We start from the raw sequence: 17,819 nt of genomic DNA on the forward strand, positions 1-17,819 counted from the left end.
CCCCCACCCCCAAGGCCAAACAGATGCAGGGAAGCTCCCTGACCCGGCCAAGGTTTCAGGAAACAGGCCATTTCCCCGACAACTTCCCTCCTGAGAGTCTCCCGACTTCCGGCTTCCCTCCCTTGGCTTCGAGACAGAAGCCTTTCTTTAGAATTACAGACCTTGCCTCTCGCACAAGCACGCACAGATCTAAAAGCAGCCTTCCGATTAGCACCTCAGAGTCATTTTTGGAGGAGACAGCATTTGAAAACCAAAATCCCTCTGATCTCTTTCAGCTTCTGCCTTCTGGAAGAAGGTCCAGGGTTATAAAGACTAGGACTAGCCGCCTGAGAAACAGTTTCTACCCAAATGCGATTTTGGTTTTAAACGCAGTAATAGGAGTCTCTATGGGAGTATATTGTCTGTAATTATGGGGTATCAGAGTTTTTAGGGGGCTAACCAGGTTGGGATAGCTGGGATAGCAGGTTTGTTGGGTTTTGAATGTTTCATGTAGATTTTCAGTTTCGTTGTTCTGTATGAGACAAAGATTATCGTATTGTATCGTAACTCAGCCTAAGCCACAAAGAGAAATGTTTTGCCTCAGCTCACACCTAGGGAGGGCTTTCAACAGGTCTGGGCCCAGTGCCTCTGAACATGTACAAAGTGTAGTGTAGCAGTTAGATCAGTGTTCTGGGCCACAACCCTTCTTGGTTTCATAAACTCAGCCCCAGCGCCTCCTTGCTCAGAACAGCGGTTTGCACGACCCATGGAGGAAGATAATAATAATAATAATACAGTAGTAGTAATAACAACATCATCATCATCATCAACAACAACAACAACAATTTATTTGTACCCCGCCCATCTGGCTGGGTTTCCCCAGCCACTCTGGGCGGCTTCCAACAAAGATTAAAAATACACCAAAATGTCACACATTAAAAGCTTCCCTGAATAGGGCTGCCTTCAGATGTCTTCTAAAAGTCTGGTAGTTGTTGCTCTCTTTGACATCTAGTGGGAGGGTGTTCCACAGGTGGGCGCCACCACCGAGAAGGGGATAGACAGGAAGTCTAGTGTGTTGATATGTATAATTTTTTTTGGGGGGGGGAATTGTTTTTGTTTTTTCTCTTTGTTCTTTCTTTAGTTTCATTTTCTTTCTAGGTATGTAAAATTTGTATATAATTTTTGTATGCATGTTGGAAATTATATTATAGTAAGTCCTGTAATGTAACATGACAACGTTTACCAATGTAATATAAGAATGTTAACAAATAAATAAAATTCAAATTCAAAAAAAAAAGAAAAAGAAAGATATAAATGTCAGGATAAATGAATCCCAGAATCACAGAGTTGGAAGGGACCCCGAGGGTCATCTAGTCCAACCCCCTGCAATGCTGGAATCTCAGCTCAAGCATCCGTGACAGATGGCCATCCAGCCTCTGTTTAAAAACCTCCCCGCTTCCTTGCAAGACGGTCACAGGGGGCTTTGTCAAAAGCCTTGCTGAAGTCAAGATACACTATGTCCGCAGCATTCCCCTGATCCACCAAGCTTGTAGCTCCATCCAAAAAAAAAGAAATGAGATTCGTGTGGCATGACTTGTTTTTGAGAAGCCCATGGGGGGTTTTAGTAATCGTATGTACAATACTCCCTTCCTGAGCATGTGCAGAATGCCTTTGCTTTGTGAGGCAGACCAAGTTTTGTGTTCAGAAAGGGTCCCAAGACTGTTGATCTGAGAGAGGGGTTGAATAACTTCTGCTTAGAAGGAGAGGGGCACCGTGGTTCAGATCCTGGAAACTTCAGGCGTGGTACTCGCTGGTGGAATCAAGAAAGGCTCCCTCAACTCTCCTTCCTACAGGCAGAGCTGCAGAAGACTCAGCAAAGCTGTTTGCAGTGAGACGGATTCTTTAATAACTGTGGTTTGTTCTGCTAATAAAATCAAATGAAGACCAGATGTGTGGAAACCTTAATTTAAACCACTGTTTTCTGATGCTTTCCCCCTTTTCTTACTGTTTTTTACTGGCTCCGTCAGAGAATAGGCAGCCCAAGAGGGAAAACTGGGTGGAGCTGGGTAGAAGATGCACACACCACCTGCGGAACTCACTGCCACAAGATATTGCCAAGGCAACTGACCACATGGGTATCAGCACATCTCACCTTGGCTTAATGTGGGTTGTGCTTCCTTTTAATTCCCCCAGCTACTGCTGCCCCACACTTTCTCATCCCTATGCTGTCAGTGGCCTTGTGCGCATCCAGATTTAGGGAGGATGCCGCACAGACGAGGGGGAATTGAAGGAGGCTAAAAGGGTCACGATCCAAATTCAGAAGAGGTCACCATGATTTAAGAAGGATGTTGACAAACTGGAAGCTGTGTGGAGGAGGGTGGCCAACATGACCAGGGGTCTGGAAATGGAGCCTGATGAGGAACAGTCGAAGGAGCTGGGTATTTTTTATTTTATTTTTTAAATAGTTTTTATTGATTTTTACATTTTTATCTTCATCACAAGAACATCATCTCAGATATAAACCCAAACCCAAATACAACCACCCTATGACTTCCCTCGCTTCCTCTTCTGGTTTGTTGCATAATAGTTTCCCTGCTTTTTGGTTATACCGCGGTACTGTATTCTCTAAATTAGGTCCTTTCTTTATTCTGCGGCTACCTTTGAAGGTGACCCGGAAACTACAACTAATCCAGAATGCGGCAGCTAGACTGGTGACTGGGAGTGGCCGCCGAGACCATATAACAGTGGTCCTGGGAGATTTGCATTGGCTCCCAGTACGTTTCCGAGCACAATTCAGAGTGTTGGTGCTGACCTTTAAAGCCCTAAATGGCCTTGGTCCAGTATACCTGAAGGAGCGTCTCCACCCTCATTGTTCAGCCCAGACACTGAGGTCCAGCTCCGAGGGCCTTCTGGCGGTTCCCTCCCTGAGAGAAGTGAGGTGACAGGGAACCAGGCAGAGGGCCTTCTCGGTAGTGGCACCTGCCCTGTGGAACGCCCTCCCTTCAGATGTGAAGGAAATAAGCAGCTATCTTAACTTTACGATACGATATGATATCTTTATTGTCACTGTCCCATACAGAACAACGAAATTGAAAAATCTACATAAGACATTCAAAAACCTCTAAAAACTCTGGAACCCCATTTTAAAATACAATATACTATAGAGACTCCTTATACTGCGTTTAGAACCAGAATTGCATTTGGGTAGAAACTGTTTCTGAGGTGGCTAGTCCTGGTCTTTATAACCCTATATCTTCTTCCAGAAGGCAGAACCTGAAGATGTCTTAAAAGACATCTGAAGGCAGCCCTGTTTAGGGAAGTTTTTGATATTTAATGCTGTATTGTTTTAACACTCGATTGGGAGCCGCCCGGAGTGGCTGGGGAAACTCAGCCAGATGGGCAGGGTATAAATAAATTATTATAATAATTATTATTATTCTGTTTGGTAATTGTAAGTGTTTAGTCAAATCCTGCTAGGGAGTTCATTTCTTTACAATATTTCTGTAAGTACATCGTAAGGAGCTGGGTTTTTTTTAGCCTGGATGAGAGATGATAACCATAACCCCTGGAGGTCTTAGAGTTTGGATGGTCATCTGCCATGGCTGCTTTAGCTGAGATTCCTGCATTGCAGGGGGTTGGCCAAGAAGACACCAACCAATTTGACCTTCACGAGTCCTTTTTCAAAGCCACCCAAAGGCCATCGCCGTAGACGGGTCTGATTCAGTAGGAGCAACTCCCTAAAAGCTAGGTCCTCTGTGTCTTTACACAAAACAAATGAAATACTGTGAAAATCCCTGAAACGAGAAGTAATCGACTAATTATCTTATAAAGGTAAAGGGACTCCTGACCATTAGGTCCAGTTGTGGCCGACTCCGGGGTTGTGGCGCTCATCTCGCTTTATTGGCCAAGGGAGCCAGCGTTTGTCCGCTAGTCATGTGGCCAGCATGACTAAGCCGCTTCTGGCGAACCAGAGCAGCGCACGGAAACGCCGTTTACCTTCCCGCCAGAGCGGTACCTATTTATCTACTTGCACTTTGATGTGCTTTCGAACTGCTAGGTTAGCAGGAGCAGGGAACGAGCAACGGGAGCTCACCTCGTTGCGGGGATTCCAACCACCGACCTTCTGATCAGCAAGTCCTAGGCTCTGTGGTTTAACCCACAGCGCCACCCGCGTCCCTTAATTATCTTATAGAAATAAACTAAATAATAAAAATCATAAAGTTTAAGGAAAATTTTAGAAAAACCTAGAATTGTACAAAGCCTTAATGGGATGCCGGCTACAAACTTCGTTTCACTGAACTATTCAGTTTCCTCAGAAGGAAATAGAAAGATCATAAACCTTAAATGACCAAAATTCAAAAAAGGGGATTAAAACTCCCCAAAATTCTGAAGCATTATAATCCTAGCTGAAACTAGGTGAAGCAAAGCACAGTAATAAAGGATTAAGGGCTCAAAGGTATAGTTTCTAATCCTAAATTTACAAAAAATGTTTGAAAACCTAAATGGCAAGTTTTAGACACAGCCCAACTTAAAGAAAGCCAAACACAGTAATAAAGAGTGGTCTGCCCTTTTGCTCGCTCCAGAGCGCAGGATCCCTGCATCTTACCCTGCCTGAAGCTGGAATCGATGGGCAGATCCGACATGAGCCCATTGGCCTGGGGCTTGTAGCTCAAGTCGATCAGCTGGTTGAGGCGGAGTTTGCGGCAGTAGATGGAGGCCGCTTCCGGCTCCAGCGCAATCAGGAGCTGCTCAGGGTTTTCCGAAGGAACCAGCCCAGCCTGGAGGAAGGAAGAGAAAGGAGGTCACTGGGAGGAAGGAGTCGTTGCAGAAGACAGCCCAAAAACCTCTCTGGAGAGCCTCTGGCAACAGCCGCTCCTGGAGGAGTGATTAACATCATCCATAGAAATATGCAGTGCAGAATTCACTAGGGCAAGGAAGTTTGCATGCCCTCCAACATTTCCTTCTCTCTCTCTCTCTCTCTCTCTCTCTCTCTGTATGGAAGTGAGAGCTGGACCATAAAGAAGGCTGATCGCCGAAGAATTGATGTTTTTGAATTATGGTGCTGGAGGAGACTCTTGAGAGTCCCATGGACTGCAAGAAGATCAAACCTATCCATTCTGAAGGAAATCAGCCCTGAGTGCTCACTGGAAGGACAGATCCTGAAGCTGAGGCTCCAATACTTTGGCCACTCATGAGAAGAGAAGACTCCCTGGAAAAGACCCTAATGTTGGGAGAGATGGAGGGCACAAGGAGAAGGGGACGACAGAGGATGAGATGGTTGGACAGTGTTCTCAAAGATACCGACATGAGTTTGACCAAACTGCGGGAGGCAGTGGAAGAGAGGAGTGCCTGGCGTGCTCTGGTCCAGGGCGGTCACGAAGAGGCGGACACGACTAAATGACTAAACAACAACAACAACAACAGAACCATCGAATTGTAAAACAACAAAGGAAAAGGGGGACATTCCAAGATAAAATGAGAACCTGGGACAGCTTATGTAAATCAGGGATGTCCCTGGAAAATAGGGACACTTCGAGGGTCTGAGTTGGAGCATATTGCAGCAGTAAGAATGTTATCTGCCCAAAAATGGAAAGAAGAAGAAGTCCTAAGGAAAGAAGAATGGATGCAAAAACTTATGGAATATGCAGAAATGGCGAAACTTACCAGAAAAATAAGAAATCAAGATAACAAACTTTTTTATAAAAGAATAGAAATGGTTCATTGAATATCTACAAACAAATTGTAACAGATAAGGACACTGGCAGGATTATTGTAACAACCTGCAGTTTTACAAGAGTATATAATTAAAGTAGTTTAATAAAAGAATAACTTAAGTTAATTTAGAATATTCAGGAAATTATAAAAATAAATTTAAGGAACTGCAGAAGGAGGAGGAAGGAAGGTGAGTTTTGAAATGTTAAAATGACTGCAAAACTATTGAAATGTACCGTATATAACTGAAAACCATACTTTTTTTAAAAAAAGAAAGAAAAAACAGCTCAATGGCAGCCAAAACCACGGGGGGGGGGGGGCGTGAGTCTCGCAGGCATCTGACATCCTGAATTTATTGTGTGAAGGCCAAACTCCTGAACTGAAACGCTTGGTCTTGCCGCAAGGCAGACCCAAAAGAGAAAATAACAGAACACCACTAGTAATCACATACAGCTCTCAAGTTAAAACAGTTCAGTGCATCATCAGAGATTTGCAACATCTCCTAGACAATGACAGTTCTCTTTCTCAAGCTATGGGAGGAAGACCTTTCATTGCCTACCAACAGCCACCTAATCTTAAACAGCTCCTCGCCCACAATAGTACAGCAACCAGACTTAACATGGACACTGGTACCAGAGCCTGCAATAAACCCAGATGCCAACTTTGCTGCCACATACACCCAGACAACACCATCATTGGACCCAACAACATCTATAACAATACCATCTCAGGCCTATTTAATTGCTCATCTTCTAATGTTTAGTCGGAATCCCCTTTCTTGTAACTTGAAGCCATTGGTTCATGTCCTACAAGAAAACAAGCTTGCCCCATCTTCCATGTGACAGCCCTTTAGATATGTGAAGATGGCTGTCATATCTCCTCGCAGTCTCCTTTATTCCAGCCTAAACGTACCCAGCTCCTTCAACCATTCCTCATAAGGCTTGGCTTCTAGACCCTCCTCTGCACACATTCCAGCTCGTCAACATCCTTCTCAAATTGTGGTGCCCAGAACTGGACACAGGAGGACTCCAGGTGTGGTCTGGCCAAGGCAGAAGAGAGCAGGACTATGACTTCCCTTGATCTGGACACTAGACTTCTGTTGATGCAGCCAAGAAGAGCCATGGCTTTTTTACTCACCAGGTAGGCAGCCTCCCTCATAAACTGCTTGGCAGGCTGTTTCCAGATGGCCGGCACAGTGATCACCCACCGGATGGCATCTTTCTCTGGCAAGGCTGGGCACTGGTCCTTGAGTTCCTGCAAGTCACAGGGAACAAAGCAGGAGGCATTGACTCTCCACTGGCTCCAAGAAATGGAGGGGGAAGGGAGCAGCCATAGGAAGGAGAGGCAAACTTATTCACTGTCACGGCTAAAAATTGGCCGCTGTTTCTTTAACGCTAAAAGAACTAAGTCAGCATGAGTCAGTGGCCTACAATGACTCATGAAACCTTTCACCAAATTGTAACGGTATATATAGAGTGGTCAATGTTAGTGTTGGGTGTTGGGTTGGTTGGATGGATGATAGAAAGCTGGTTGTGTTTGGTGTTTGTAAAAGCTGTCAGTCGTGGTTGGAGAGGAAGGCTTTTTAAGAATAAAAGCAGCAATACTCTGCAAGAATACTCTTTCTCAAAGACTCTTTTGTGCCAACTAAGGTCTGAGGACTAGGCAAAGGAGTAAAAAGGAGGTCAGAGCCTTTTTCTTTTCCAAACACTGACATTCACTGCTACTTCTAACTGGAAGGAATGCAGATTGTTGCAAGGTAACACGCAGATAGCTGCCTGGCAGCCATGTCCCAGGCCAGCCCATGATATTTTGCTGCCTGAAGTGGAGCCCAAATGCCGCCTCTTCCACACAATTTGGGCCACCACCTTCAAGGTCCTCCTGCGACATCCAAACACCAACTCTTCTCTCTTCTCCGCCCACCTCTCCCTGGCACTGCCTGAATCCAGTCACTCTTCTGTGCTGCACCAGCCCTGGAAACTGCCATATTGTGGGTACCTCCCAAATCTGTTTGGAGAGGGAGGTATCGGAGATGTGGGGCCATCACTGAAAAGGCTGCTTATCCAGTTGGCACCTACCTCAGCTTGGAGAAGGGCCTGTGTAGCTGATTGAGCTTCGTGATCAGGCAAGCTTACAGGGGAGAAGGTGGCTCTTTAGGTTATTCTGGTCCCAAGCCGTGTGTCCGTGCACAGGGGGCCTGCAAACCCATCCCACAGTGTCTCTCCCTCACCTTGCTGTTCCCTGCTTGCATTAGAATGGAAAAGAAGCTTTCTATTGCAACAAAGGGCTTTTTCCAAGCCTAATTGCAGCACACAAGTAATTGGGGGTGTGTGTGAGCTGCAATATAGGGCATGGATGCCCCTCCAGAGGGCAACAGTGCAATAACATTGGGGGAAGCACTGCAGAAGAACTAATAAAGCAGAATGATGAACTGGCTAGATTAACAGAGGCAATTAGAGATCACACTAGACAAGACTTTCAAAAAGCATGGGGGAAATGCAGAGAATACTTCACAAAACAGTGCCCTAAAATACATACCAGGACTTGTTTCAATTAATGTCTGCAGGAGACTTTGTGGATATTTAAGTTATAATTAGAAAAATCTTAATAATTATTCATAAAGGAAACAGCTTATAAGTATTTACTTCTTATAAGGAGACCAGATACAGGATAAAGGAAGTCTTTTATTTGGTTGTTTGTATTGTTGTATGTTATACTTATTGTTTGTTATGTTTGTGTTTAGTGAGGGAAGATTTCTGTTTATGTTATGTTGTAAATAAAATTTCCAATAAAAATTTAAAAATATAACAAAGCAGAATGATGTCCGGTGTATAAACCCACCTTGAATGCACTATTATTGCATGAGTAACATGTTTCAGGAAACCCCTGCAAAGGAGCTGCCATCTACAGGGGCCCCAAGTCTGCGAAGAAGAAATATTAGCAAAAGGAGGGTCTCTGAGTGGGGAAGAAACTGTGGGAGAGGCTAAAAAGGAGACTGTAACAAATTATTACGGTGGAGGAGAAACACCAGCCGGTCAAATGCCTTCTCCAGACAACTGCAGAAAGTTATTTCGTGCCCAGCCGAATTTTGCCTCTGTGTGACTTCTCTGCATGACGGACATGCACCTCTGGGTGTCTCCCCCCCTTCCCTTACCTGCAGTGCTTGTCGCTTAAAGAAGTGGAGAGCATGAGCAAAGACCTGCAGAGCCTGCACCTTCTTCCCATTCACTGCTTCCAGTTCGGTTTTCATGGTTAAGTCCTAGCAAAAGAGGAGGGAAACAGAGATGGATTGCTCTCAGTTCATTCAATAGCCCCCGTCTTTGGACATCCAGGGGAGCAAGCTTGTCCTTTGCTTCTTCCCTTGTAGGCTTTCTCCACGGGGAACTGACCAGGGTCCTGATCTTCTCCCACCGACACGCCCTGCCCCCTTGTTACCGTACATCTCACCTGGACTCCAGCCGGCTTCTAGCCTCAAGGGGACATACACAGGACCCTTGAGCCTCTCATAAATATTCCCTTCTCCACCTGCATGCTTCCACCTAGACCACCACCCCGTGACAGACTGCCAGGTTTCCCAAGGGCATTGCAACTCCATTTTTAAGCTGGTCTTAAGCATGTCTTTGTAACCGAATTGTCCATTCAGCTTGCCTGAGCAAAGCTGCTCTGTTTCTCTTCCAGAAGAATTCTGAGTGAGTAAATGTAATTTTACCTTGTTTTTGATTGTTATTTTAAGGGGGGGAGATGGAGTAATGCTAGGAGAACCCAGTCTGCCTTAAGGCATCCTGAATTCCCAATGTCTCAACAAATGAAACTGATTTGTAAAAATGTTACATGGGGAAAAAAAATACGAGAGAGACATTGCAAACACTTTTGTAAAACAAGAAAATCTTTAACAAAACAAACAAGCAAACAAAAATTAAACGCTAAAACTATCTATCTAAGCTTCCCTTCTAAGATGGAAAGGGATACCATTCTGCTGAATTCACAAACATGAGGAAGGAAGGTCACTATCTAATAAATATATCTTCTCTTAGCATCTATCCATATTCCAACATGGCCATCAGCTGCAAATTGCACATGGGAGTTTGAAGATCACATGGGAGATCATCTGCCCAATGGAACAGCCAGAATCTCCCTGAAGGCAAACGGGTTTCCTCTTAAGTAGCTTAATTCAAAGTGTTCACATGGCATTCTTAACAAAACAGATGTGCACAAACAGGTTAGAATCACCAACTCCTGCCTTTGGGTTATCAGAACCTGCCTAACTTGTTCCTGGTCGTCTCTGAGAGCTCAGAAATATCAACACCAATCATCACACCTCACTTTGGAAAGGAAAAAAACCAAACAACTGAGAGAGGCTGCTTTCATTTTGGATAAAGAGCATCCAGCGTCCAGGAGAAGCTTGTGGGTGACTGAAAACTGAAGGTCACTTTTGCTGCGTTGTTCTCAACGAAGAATGCAACAATAAACAAGAATGCAAAATAAATACAGCAGAATAGATTGAAGCCTTGTGGATACAAATTGTACAAATTGCTTCCCTTCACTGGAGGTTTTTAAGCAGAGATTGGATGGACATCTGTTCGGGATTCTTTAGCTGGGTTCCCTGCATTGCAGCGGTCATCTAGTCCAGCCCCTGCAATGCAGGAATCTCAGCTAAAACATCCCTGACAGATGGCCACCCAACCTCTGCTTAAAAACCTCCAAGGAAGGAGGTTCTGATGGCCTGGGACTCGGGATCGGACTCAGAGCCAGAGGAGTCTCAGTCCGCACTGGATCCTTTGCCTCAGGCATCATCTGAACCGAGTCTGGAGCCTGATTCTGAAGAGTCCCAGTCTGCACAGGTTCCCCTGCAACAAGCACCAGCTGGGCTGAGTCAGGGGCCTGAGCCTGCCCTGGCTCCAGATGCCTTACAGCTGCTCCACTACCGGTTGGGTCAGGAGTGGTTGAGGCGGCCTCTGGATCTAGTAACCCACCAACATCTCCCGAGCTTCAGAGATTGAGGTCTGAGAGAAGGAGAGACCCGAGTACTCGCAGGAGGAGTGCTCGCCTTCGGGCGAGACAGGGAGGTGAGTCGCCGGGGGATCAGGACCGGCCGCTACCCCGACAAAGATAAAAGGCTGTCGGACCCTGCCCCAGGTTGCGGGAGCAATATTGCTGCTTGCTGGAAGCTGCCTGAGACCCTGTGCCTGACCTTGCCCAGTTTCCTGCCTGGGCCCTGTTGGACTGACTCCTCACAGAATCCTTGGATTCGGGACCAGACCTGGACCGTGTGGCTCGGGTTAACCCCCCCCGGCCCAGCACAGAGAGTCCAGAACCTCCTGGGGCTCGACCATTCCACCTTCAAACAGTCCTTGTGAGCTCAAATTTTGATCCTTAAGTCTGAGAGGAACTTGTTGGCTGCCTTGAAAGTGCTTCCATATCCCACCAGTCGGGGATACTGTGCCTTGCATGGCCCCCAAAGGAGGCTTCAGCCACTGAACTCACGCTAGTGCTGTGGATCTTCATTTTGAACTTCTCAAAGTACAGCCAGTCGCGAGCTTCATCGGGATCCAGGTCGTGGTAGTAGTCCCTGGCGGTGTAGCCAAAGCTGTGGAAACTGCCGTCCGGAGTCAGGAGGAGGCTGGTGGGGGTCTTCTGGTGGGCTACTCCTGGGTCTCCACCTTCCCATTTCCTGGAAGGAGGGATCAGAAAGTGGGTTGACTTGTCTGTGTCCTAAACGGATGTGGGGAACCACAGATGCAATGGCTGGGTGGTGTCCACCCAGGCCCCTCTATTCAGCCCACGGACTCACTGAAAGAGGTCACACACCCCCTTCCCAGTCCACTTATCTCACTGGTCCACAATCTGCTGCAAAACTAGGGTGTCCACAGGCAGGGGAGCTGTAAGGGCAGTTGGCCCTCCACCAATAAACCCAGGTAATAATAATAATAATAATAATAATAATAATAATAATAATAATAATTTTTTATTTATACCCCACCCTTCCCGGTTCAAAAACTGGGCTCAGGGCAGCCAACAACAAATTTAAAACACTTAATTGTAAAAGCAGCATAAAATACAGTATAAAAACATGAATAACAATAAAATTCAAAGTTCAGAAATCAATTTAGGGAAAACCCATCTAATAAGCATTAGATAATCCCCAGGGCTAGCTGGCTGAATTGGTCCTACTTGGGCCAGCAAGGAGGCCAAGGAAGAATTAGCTGTGGGGTCTCAGAGCAGGTAATCTTCATAAAAGGGGAAGGGGAGGGAAGAGAAGGGAAATAAAAGATCAGGCTGAATTCAAATTAAAGGCCAGGTGGAATAGTTCTGTCTTACAGGCCCAGTGGAAGGAGGTTAAATCCTGCAGGGCCCTGGTCTCATGGGACAGAGCATTCCACCAGGTCGGAGCCATCACTGAGAAGGCCCTGGCCCTGGTGGAGGATAGTCTGACTTCCTTAGGGCCTGGGACGTCTAAACTATGGTTATTCATGGACCTTAAGGTCCTCTGCAGGGCATACCAGGAGAGGCGGTCCCGTAAATACGAGGACCGTAAGCCACAAAGGGCTTTAAAGGTCAAGACCAGCACCTTGAACCTGACCCTATACTCCACCGGGAGCCAGTGCAGCTTGAAAAGCACTGGGTGAATATGCTCCCATGGCAGAGACCCCGTGAGGAGCCTCGCTGCAGCATTCTGCACCCGCTGGAGTTTCTGGGACGGTTTCAAGGGCAGCCCCACGTAGAGCGAATTACAGTAGTCAAGCCTGGAGGTGACTGTCACATGGATCACTGTAGCCAGGTCAGGGCGGGAAAGGTAAGGGACCAACTGCTTGATGCGGCAAAGGTGGAAAAATGTTGCCTTAGCTGTTGCTGTAACCTGTGCCTCCATGGAAAGGGAGGCGTCAAGGATTACACCCAAACTCTTAACGGAAGGCAATGGCACTAATTGGGCCCCCGCAAGAGAAGGCACAGGTACAGGTAAAATTCATGTCAGGGACTGGGCATGGTGGAAACCGCCTTCCCAGCCTGACCCTTCCAGAGAAGAAGACGACAGTTCAGAATTTGAGGGAGGTCACAGCTCAGAGGCAGATGAGGGGGAAAGCTGGGAAATAATGGGAGGGGATGAGGAAGAAGCACAGCTGACGGACGCAGAGTCTTTGGAAAGCATTCCAGACCCTCCCTCTCCCAGAACCCGACGGGCCTTGAAAGAGCTCAAAGGCAGAGGCACAGCTGTCAACATTTCCCTTTTCTTGCGAGGAATCCTATTCGGAATAAGGGAATGCACTTTTCAGCACCCGTAGCGATGGCGCATGAGAGAGGGAGCGGGTGGAGACTCACTCGGGGCAACGCCATTCTTCCAAGAGGCGGCATTACCAAGCCTCTCTCTGTGAATATTGAATAAAAAGCAGTTGGTAAGAACTTTTCCTTGTCTTATCCATTCCTGGCGACCAGCCATAGGGCTTGGATCCTGTGCCACCTGACAGTTCACCCTTCAACCTCACAGAGGGGGATTTTAAGAAGGTGAATGTTTAACGCAGGGCGAGGCTTGCAGGGAATTCATTTTGACCCTCTTGTATTTGTAGAATTGTAGAGGACCCCAAAGGCCATCTAATCCAACCCCCCTGTGATGCAGGACTCTTCCTCCCGGCAATGCCACGTACCTCATCATGTGGATGGCCTCTGGGTCACTGGCAAAACTGAAGGCGTAGCCGCTGGACGTGGTCCCAAAGTCAATGGCTACCACCACAGAGAAAGGAGTGGTTTGGCGCATCCGGATTTCATTCCTCTGGAAACAGAAGGCAGAGGATTCAGTTCCTGGAGGGCATTTTCACCACACCCGACTAAGAATCTGTGGGCTTAGCAGTGCCTTTGCCCCCCTCCCCCCAGCCGATGATTTGGACAGCAACTTCCATCACTCCCAGACCAGGGCTGATAGGATTTGTAGTCTGAACTGTTAAGTCGTGGGTTGACATAGCAGCCGGCACAGCGATTTCTTCAAGTAGCTCTTTATTATGGTAAGCTGGAATAGAACTGACTGCGAACAGCTCAGCCGGCCTGTATTTATAGGCAGCCGGCTGTCAACATTGTAACCACAACAGCCCAGAGTTCCCGCCTAAAATAACTGGCGCGGACCTGAGTGAAAACTATCTACAGACCTGAGTGAAAACTATATACAGTATCCCCCTGTTGGCCCAGGGTGAAACTACACTACATAACACCCCTCCCCACCGAGATAAGGCGTTAGTTACAATCGTAATGGTTTCAATTAGGCACAAAAGCACTACGCGTAATGGTTCAATTAGGCACAAAAGCATATCGGTTACATTTCCCATACTTAGACCAACAGTGATACCTGTCCAACAACATAGTCCTTTAAATAAGTTGGGCGCTTGGAAACTCTGCCAGACCGCCGGGGACTGGTAGCCAAGTCCGGAGGGCCACACAGTTCTCGCTGAGGCTGTGGTGCGACCCTAGGTGGCGTTGGAACCAACTCCCCTGGATCCGCTGCTGTGGGTGGAGCCTCCGCAAGTGGAGTGGTCTGAGTCTGTTCTGAAACGGCTTGGTTCGGCTCCACGCTGGCAGTTTGCGAGGGAGGTGTAGGTGGGGCCTCGCCATCTGTACGTGTCTCTTCTGGAGCCGCAAGCGCAGTTGGGGGCACCTCGGTAGTGTCCAAGTCCCCAACCCTGCGTCTAAGCTGGTCTATGTGCCGTCGCCACAAGCGTCCGTCTTCGAGTGCCACCTGGTACGAGCGAGGTCCAGTGACTCCCACTACTGTGGCTGGCACCCAAGGGATGTCCCCCACATAGTTCCGGGCAAAGACCTGGTTTCCTGGGACAAATGACCGTGGTGCGTTGGCACAGCCTGGGGGTTCAGCCACGGCAAGTCTGGGTGTAGCCGGTCGAGCGGTGACCTGAGGCGGCGGCCCATAAGCAGTTCAGCAGGACTCCTCCCTGTGGCCGCATGAGGGGTGATGTGTTGCACGAACAAGTATTCGGCGACCCGCTCATGCCAGTCTCCCCGGTCCAGGCGCGCCAGTGCCTCTTTTGTCGAGCGCACCATTCTTTCCGCTTGCCCGTTGCTGGATGGATGAAAGGGTGCCGTTAGGGCATGGCGGATGCCCAGTCCCAAAAGATACCGCTCAAACGTGCCTGACGTGAACTGCGGTCCGTTGTCAGAGACAAGGACATCAGGACACCCATGCGTTGCAAACAGGCCTCGCAGCACCCGGATGACAGCTTCGGTAGTGGTGGAGGGCATCAGGGCGACCTCCAGCCATTTGGAATAGGCGTCCACCACTACCATAAAGGTCCGGCCGTGAAAGGGGCCAGCCAGATCGATGTGCACCCTCAACCAGGGTGTCTTTGGCGTCTCCCAGGTGTGTCCCTTAGCTGCCGGTGGTGCAGGCCTCAACTCCTGGCACGCTTGACAGGCGGACACCCAGGCAGTGATGGCATCGTCCATATTAGGCCACCAGACGTAACACCGAGCCAACGCCTTCATTTTGACAATTCCCGGGTGGCCAACGTGCAGAGCCTCCAGGACGCGCTGACGGAGTCCCTGGGGAATCACGACGCGGTCTCCCCACAGCAGACAGCCGCGATGAGCTGAGAGTTCCTGTTGTCTGGTTGCGAAGGGCTGGAACTCCGATGCAAAAGGCCTTTGTGGCCACCCCCTCCACACCCAGTTGAGCACCCGGCTGATGGTGCGATCCTGGGCAGATGCGGAGGCCACAGTGGCAGCCGATACAGGCGCTGCCGGAAGATCCTCAATCAGAAGGAGCGATGAAGCTGGAGCCGGGTCTTCCACAAATGCTGGAAGAGGGCAACGGCTGAGGGCGTCGGCATGGCCCATCGATTTCCCCGGGCGATGGATGAGCCGGTAGTGGTAGGCAGCCAGGAAAACAGTCCAGCGCAGCATGCGTGGTGAGAGGACCGGTGGAGTTGGACGATCACCGGCGAGGAGGCCCAGGAGTGGCTTGTGGTCAGTGATGAGGTCAAAAGTCCTGCCATAGAGGTATTCATGGAACCTCTTCACTCCAGCCACAAGTGCCAACGCCTCCTTGTCGAGCTGGCTGTAATTCCGTTCCGTCGGAGATAGAGTCCTGGAAAAGTAGGCGAGCGGTGCTTCTCTTCCATCTGGAAAACGGTGACTAAGGACAGCACCGATGCCAAAAGGTGAGGCGTCGCAGGCAAGGACCAGCGGCCTGGATTCACTGTACTGTACCAGCACACTGTCTGAAGAAAGGAGAGCCTTGACCGCGTTGAAGGCCACCGTCTCCCGATGACCCCAGGCCCAAGGCGTCTTAGTGCTAAGGAGTCGGTGAAGAGGCTCAGCCACTGTGGCTTTGTGGGGCAGGAACATGTTATAAAAGTTCAGCAGCCCCAGGAATGCCTGCAACTCCGTTTTGTTCTTTGGGGTGGGGGCCTGCTGGATAGCGCGGATCTTGGATGTGGTTGGATGAAGACCGGAGGCATCGATAAGATAGCCCAGGAACTCTACCTGTGGAACGGCGATCTGGCACTTCTCCCTCTTTACCTTGAGCCCGGCCTCCTGGAACCTGGTCAGCACGGCACGGAGGCGCTCGAACAGCTGCTGGTGTGAGTCTGCAGACACCAAGACGTCATCAAAATATGGTACCACGCCCGGAAGCCCTTGCAGGAGACGCTCCATAAGGCTTTGGAAGATGCCAGGAGCCACACTCACCCCGAACTGCAACCGGCGGCAACGGAATGCCCCCCGGTGGGTGACGATCGTCTGGGCTTCAGCAGTGGCATCATCGACTGGCAGTTGTTGATAGGCTTGGGCAAGGTCCAGCTTAGCGAAGACCTTACCCTCACCCAGGGAATGCAGCAGGTGTTGGACAACAGGAACCGGATAAGCGTGCTGCTGAAGTGCCTTGTTGATCGTGCACTTGTAGTCAGCGCAGATTCTCACCGACCCATCTGGCTTGACAGGCGTGACGATGGGGGTTTCCCACTTTGCGTGGTCAACCGGCTCCAAAACTCCTTGGGCGATCAGTTTGTCCAGTTGTTCGTCCACCTTAGCCTTGAGAGCAAAGGGAACCCGGCGTGGCTCTAGCTTGATGGGGGCGACTTGTGGATCAAGGCTAAAGGAGATGGGCGTACCTGTATATTGGCCCAAGGTGCCGTCAAAAACCTCGGCAAAGTCTTTGACCAGACCCTCAGTCTCTGCGTTAGAGATGCAGTTGATGCCGGTGACTTCCAGGCCGAGGGCATCAAACCAGTCTAGCCCTAGGAGGCTTGGCCGCTGACCTTCGACCACCACCAACCGGAGCAGGCCCGAAAAATCCTTGAAGGCGATCCGGAACCGGCCAACGCCTACCACGGGAATGTCGTTTCCCTGGTAGTCTCTCAGGTGTACGCGGTGAGAGTCAAGTTGCCTTTTGGACACTCTGGGTACCAGTCTTTTGATGGTGCTCCATGACACGATGGACAGGGCAGACCCGGTGTCGATCTCCATGTCACATGGAGCTCCTTCAATGAGCACCGTGACGTTCAGCTTGCGTCGCGTAGGCGAGTCGGTTTGGCCAATCGTGGTTCCAGACGGGCAGCGGCAGTTGGTGAGAGCGAAACAACTTTCCTTGGCAGACTGGAGTGAAGACTTGGACTTGCGAGTCGATGAAGGGGGGGTGTCAGACGGAGCCGATCGGCAGACCTTAGCGATGTGGCCCCTTCTGGAACACTTCCTACAGATGGCGTCTCTGAATCGACACTTGGCACGGGAATGGTTGCCTCCGCAGCCAGCACATTCCGGTTGGCCCTTGGACTTCTGTTGGAACTTCCTGCGCTCCCGCTTTGTCTGGTGCACGTCATCGTCTTCACTGGAGGATGCCTCCTCACTGCTGTCCTCTTCATGATGCACCGGAACTGGCTCCCTAGCAAGACGCGGGCTGCTGGACTTGCGGATCTCCTGGGCGGAGCGTTCAGCAGCTTCTGAGGCCACAGCTTCCTCAATGGCTTTCTGTAGCGTGAGGTCTGGCTTGGCTAGGAGGCGCCGTTGCAGATGGATGTCCCGGACCCCGCAGACGATTTGATCCATCAGGGCATCGTCTAAGTCTCGGAACTCACAGTGCATTGCAGCCTGTCGCAGGGCGGTGGTGTAGTTGTTGATTGACTCCCCCTCTACCTGGT

The 17,819-nt window shown here is 49.2% G+C and overlaps 1 protein-coding gene across 1 annotated transcript in view; it reads right to left on the bottom strand.

Annotated features, from left to right (window-relative positions):
• Positions 1–17,819, bottom strand: part of HSPA12B (heat shock protein family A (Hsp70) member 12B) — a 51,223-nt gene that overhangs the window by 12,963 nt on the left and 20,441 nt on the right. The window contains exons 4-8 of the mRNA XM_081020804.1: positions 13,329–13,453; positions 11,173–11,359; positions 8,843–8,947; positions 6,829–6,945; positions 4,586–4,757 (exon numbers count right to left, since the gene is read on the bottom strand). Of these exons, the coding sequence (XP_080876930.1) occupies positions 4,586–4,757; positions 6,829–6,945; positions 8,843–8,947; positions 11,173–11,359; positions 13,329–13,453 (706 nt within the window). The remainder of the gene's footprint in view (positions 1–4,585; positions 4,758–6,828; positions 6,946–8,842; positions 8,948–11,172; positions 11,360–13,328; positions 13,454–17,819) is intronic.

Source organism: Podarcis pityusensis (assembly GCF_964106645.2).
Source record: "Podarcis pityusensis genome assembly, chromosome: 9".
Lineage (NCBI taxonomy): Eukaryota > Metazoa > Chordata > Lepidosauria > Squamata > Lacertidae > Podarcis > Podarcis pityusensis.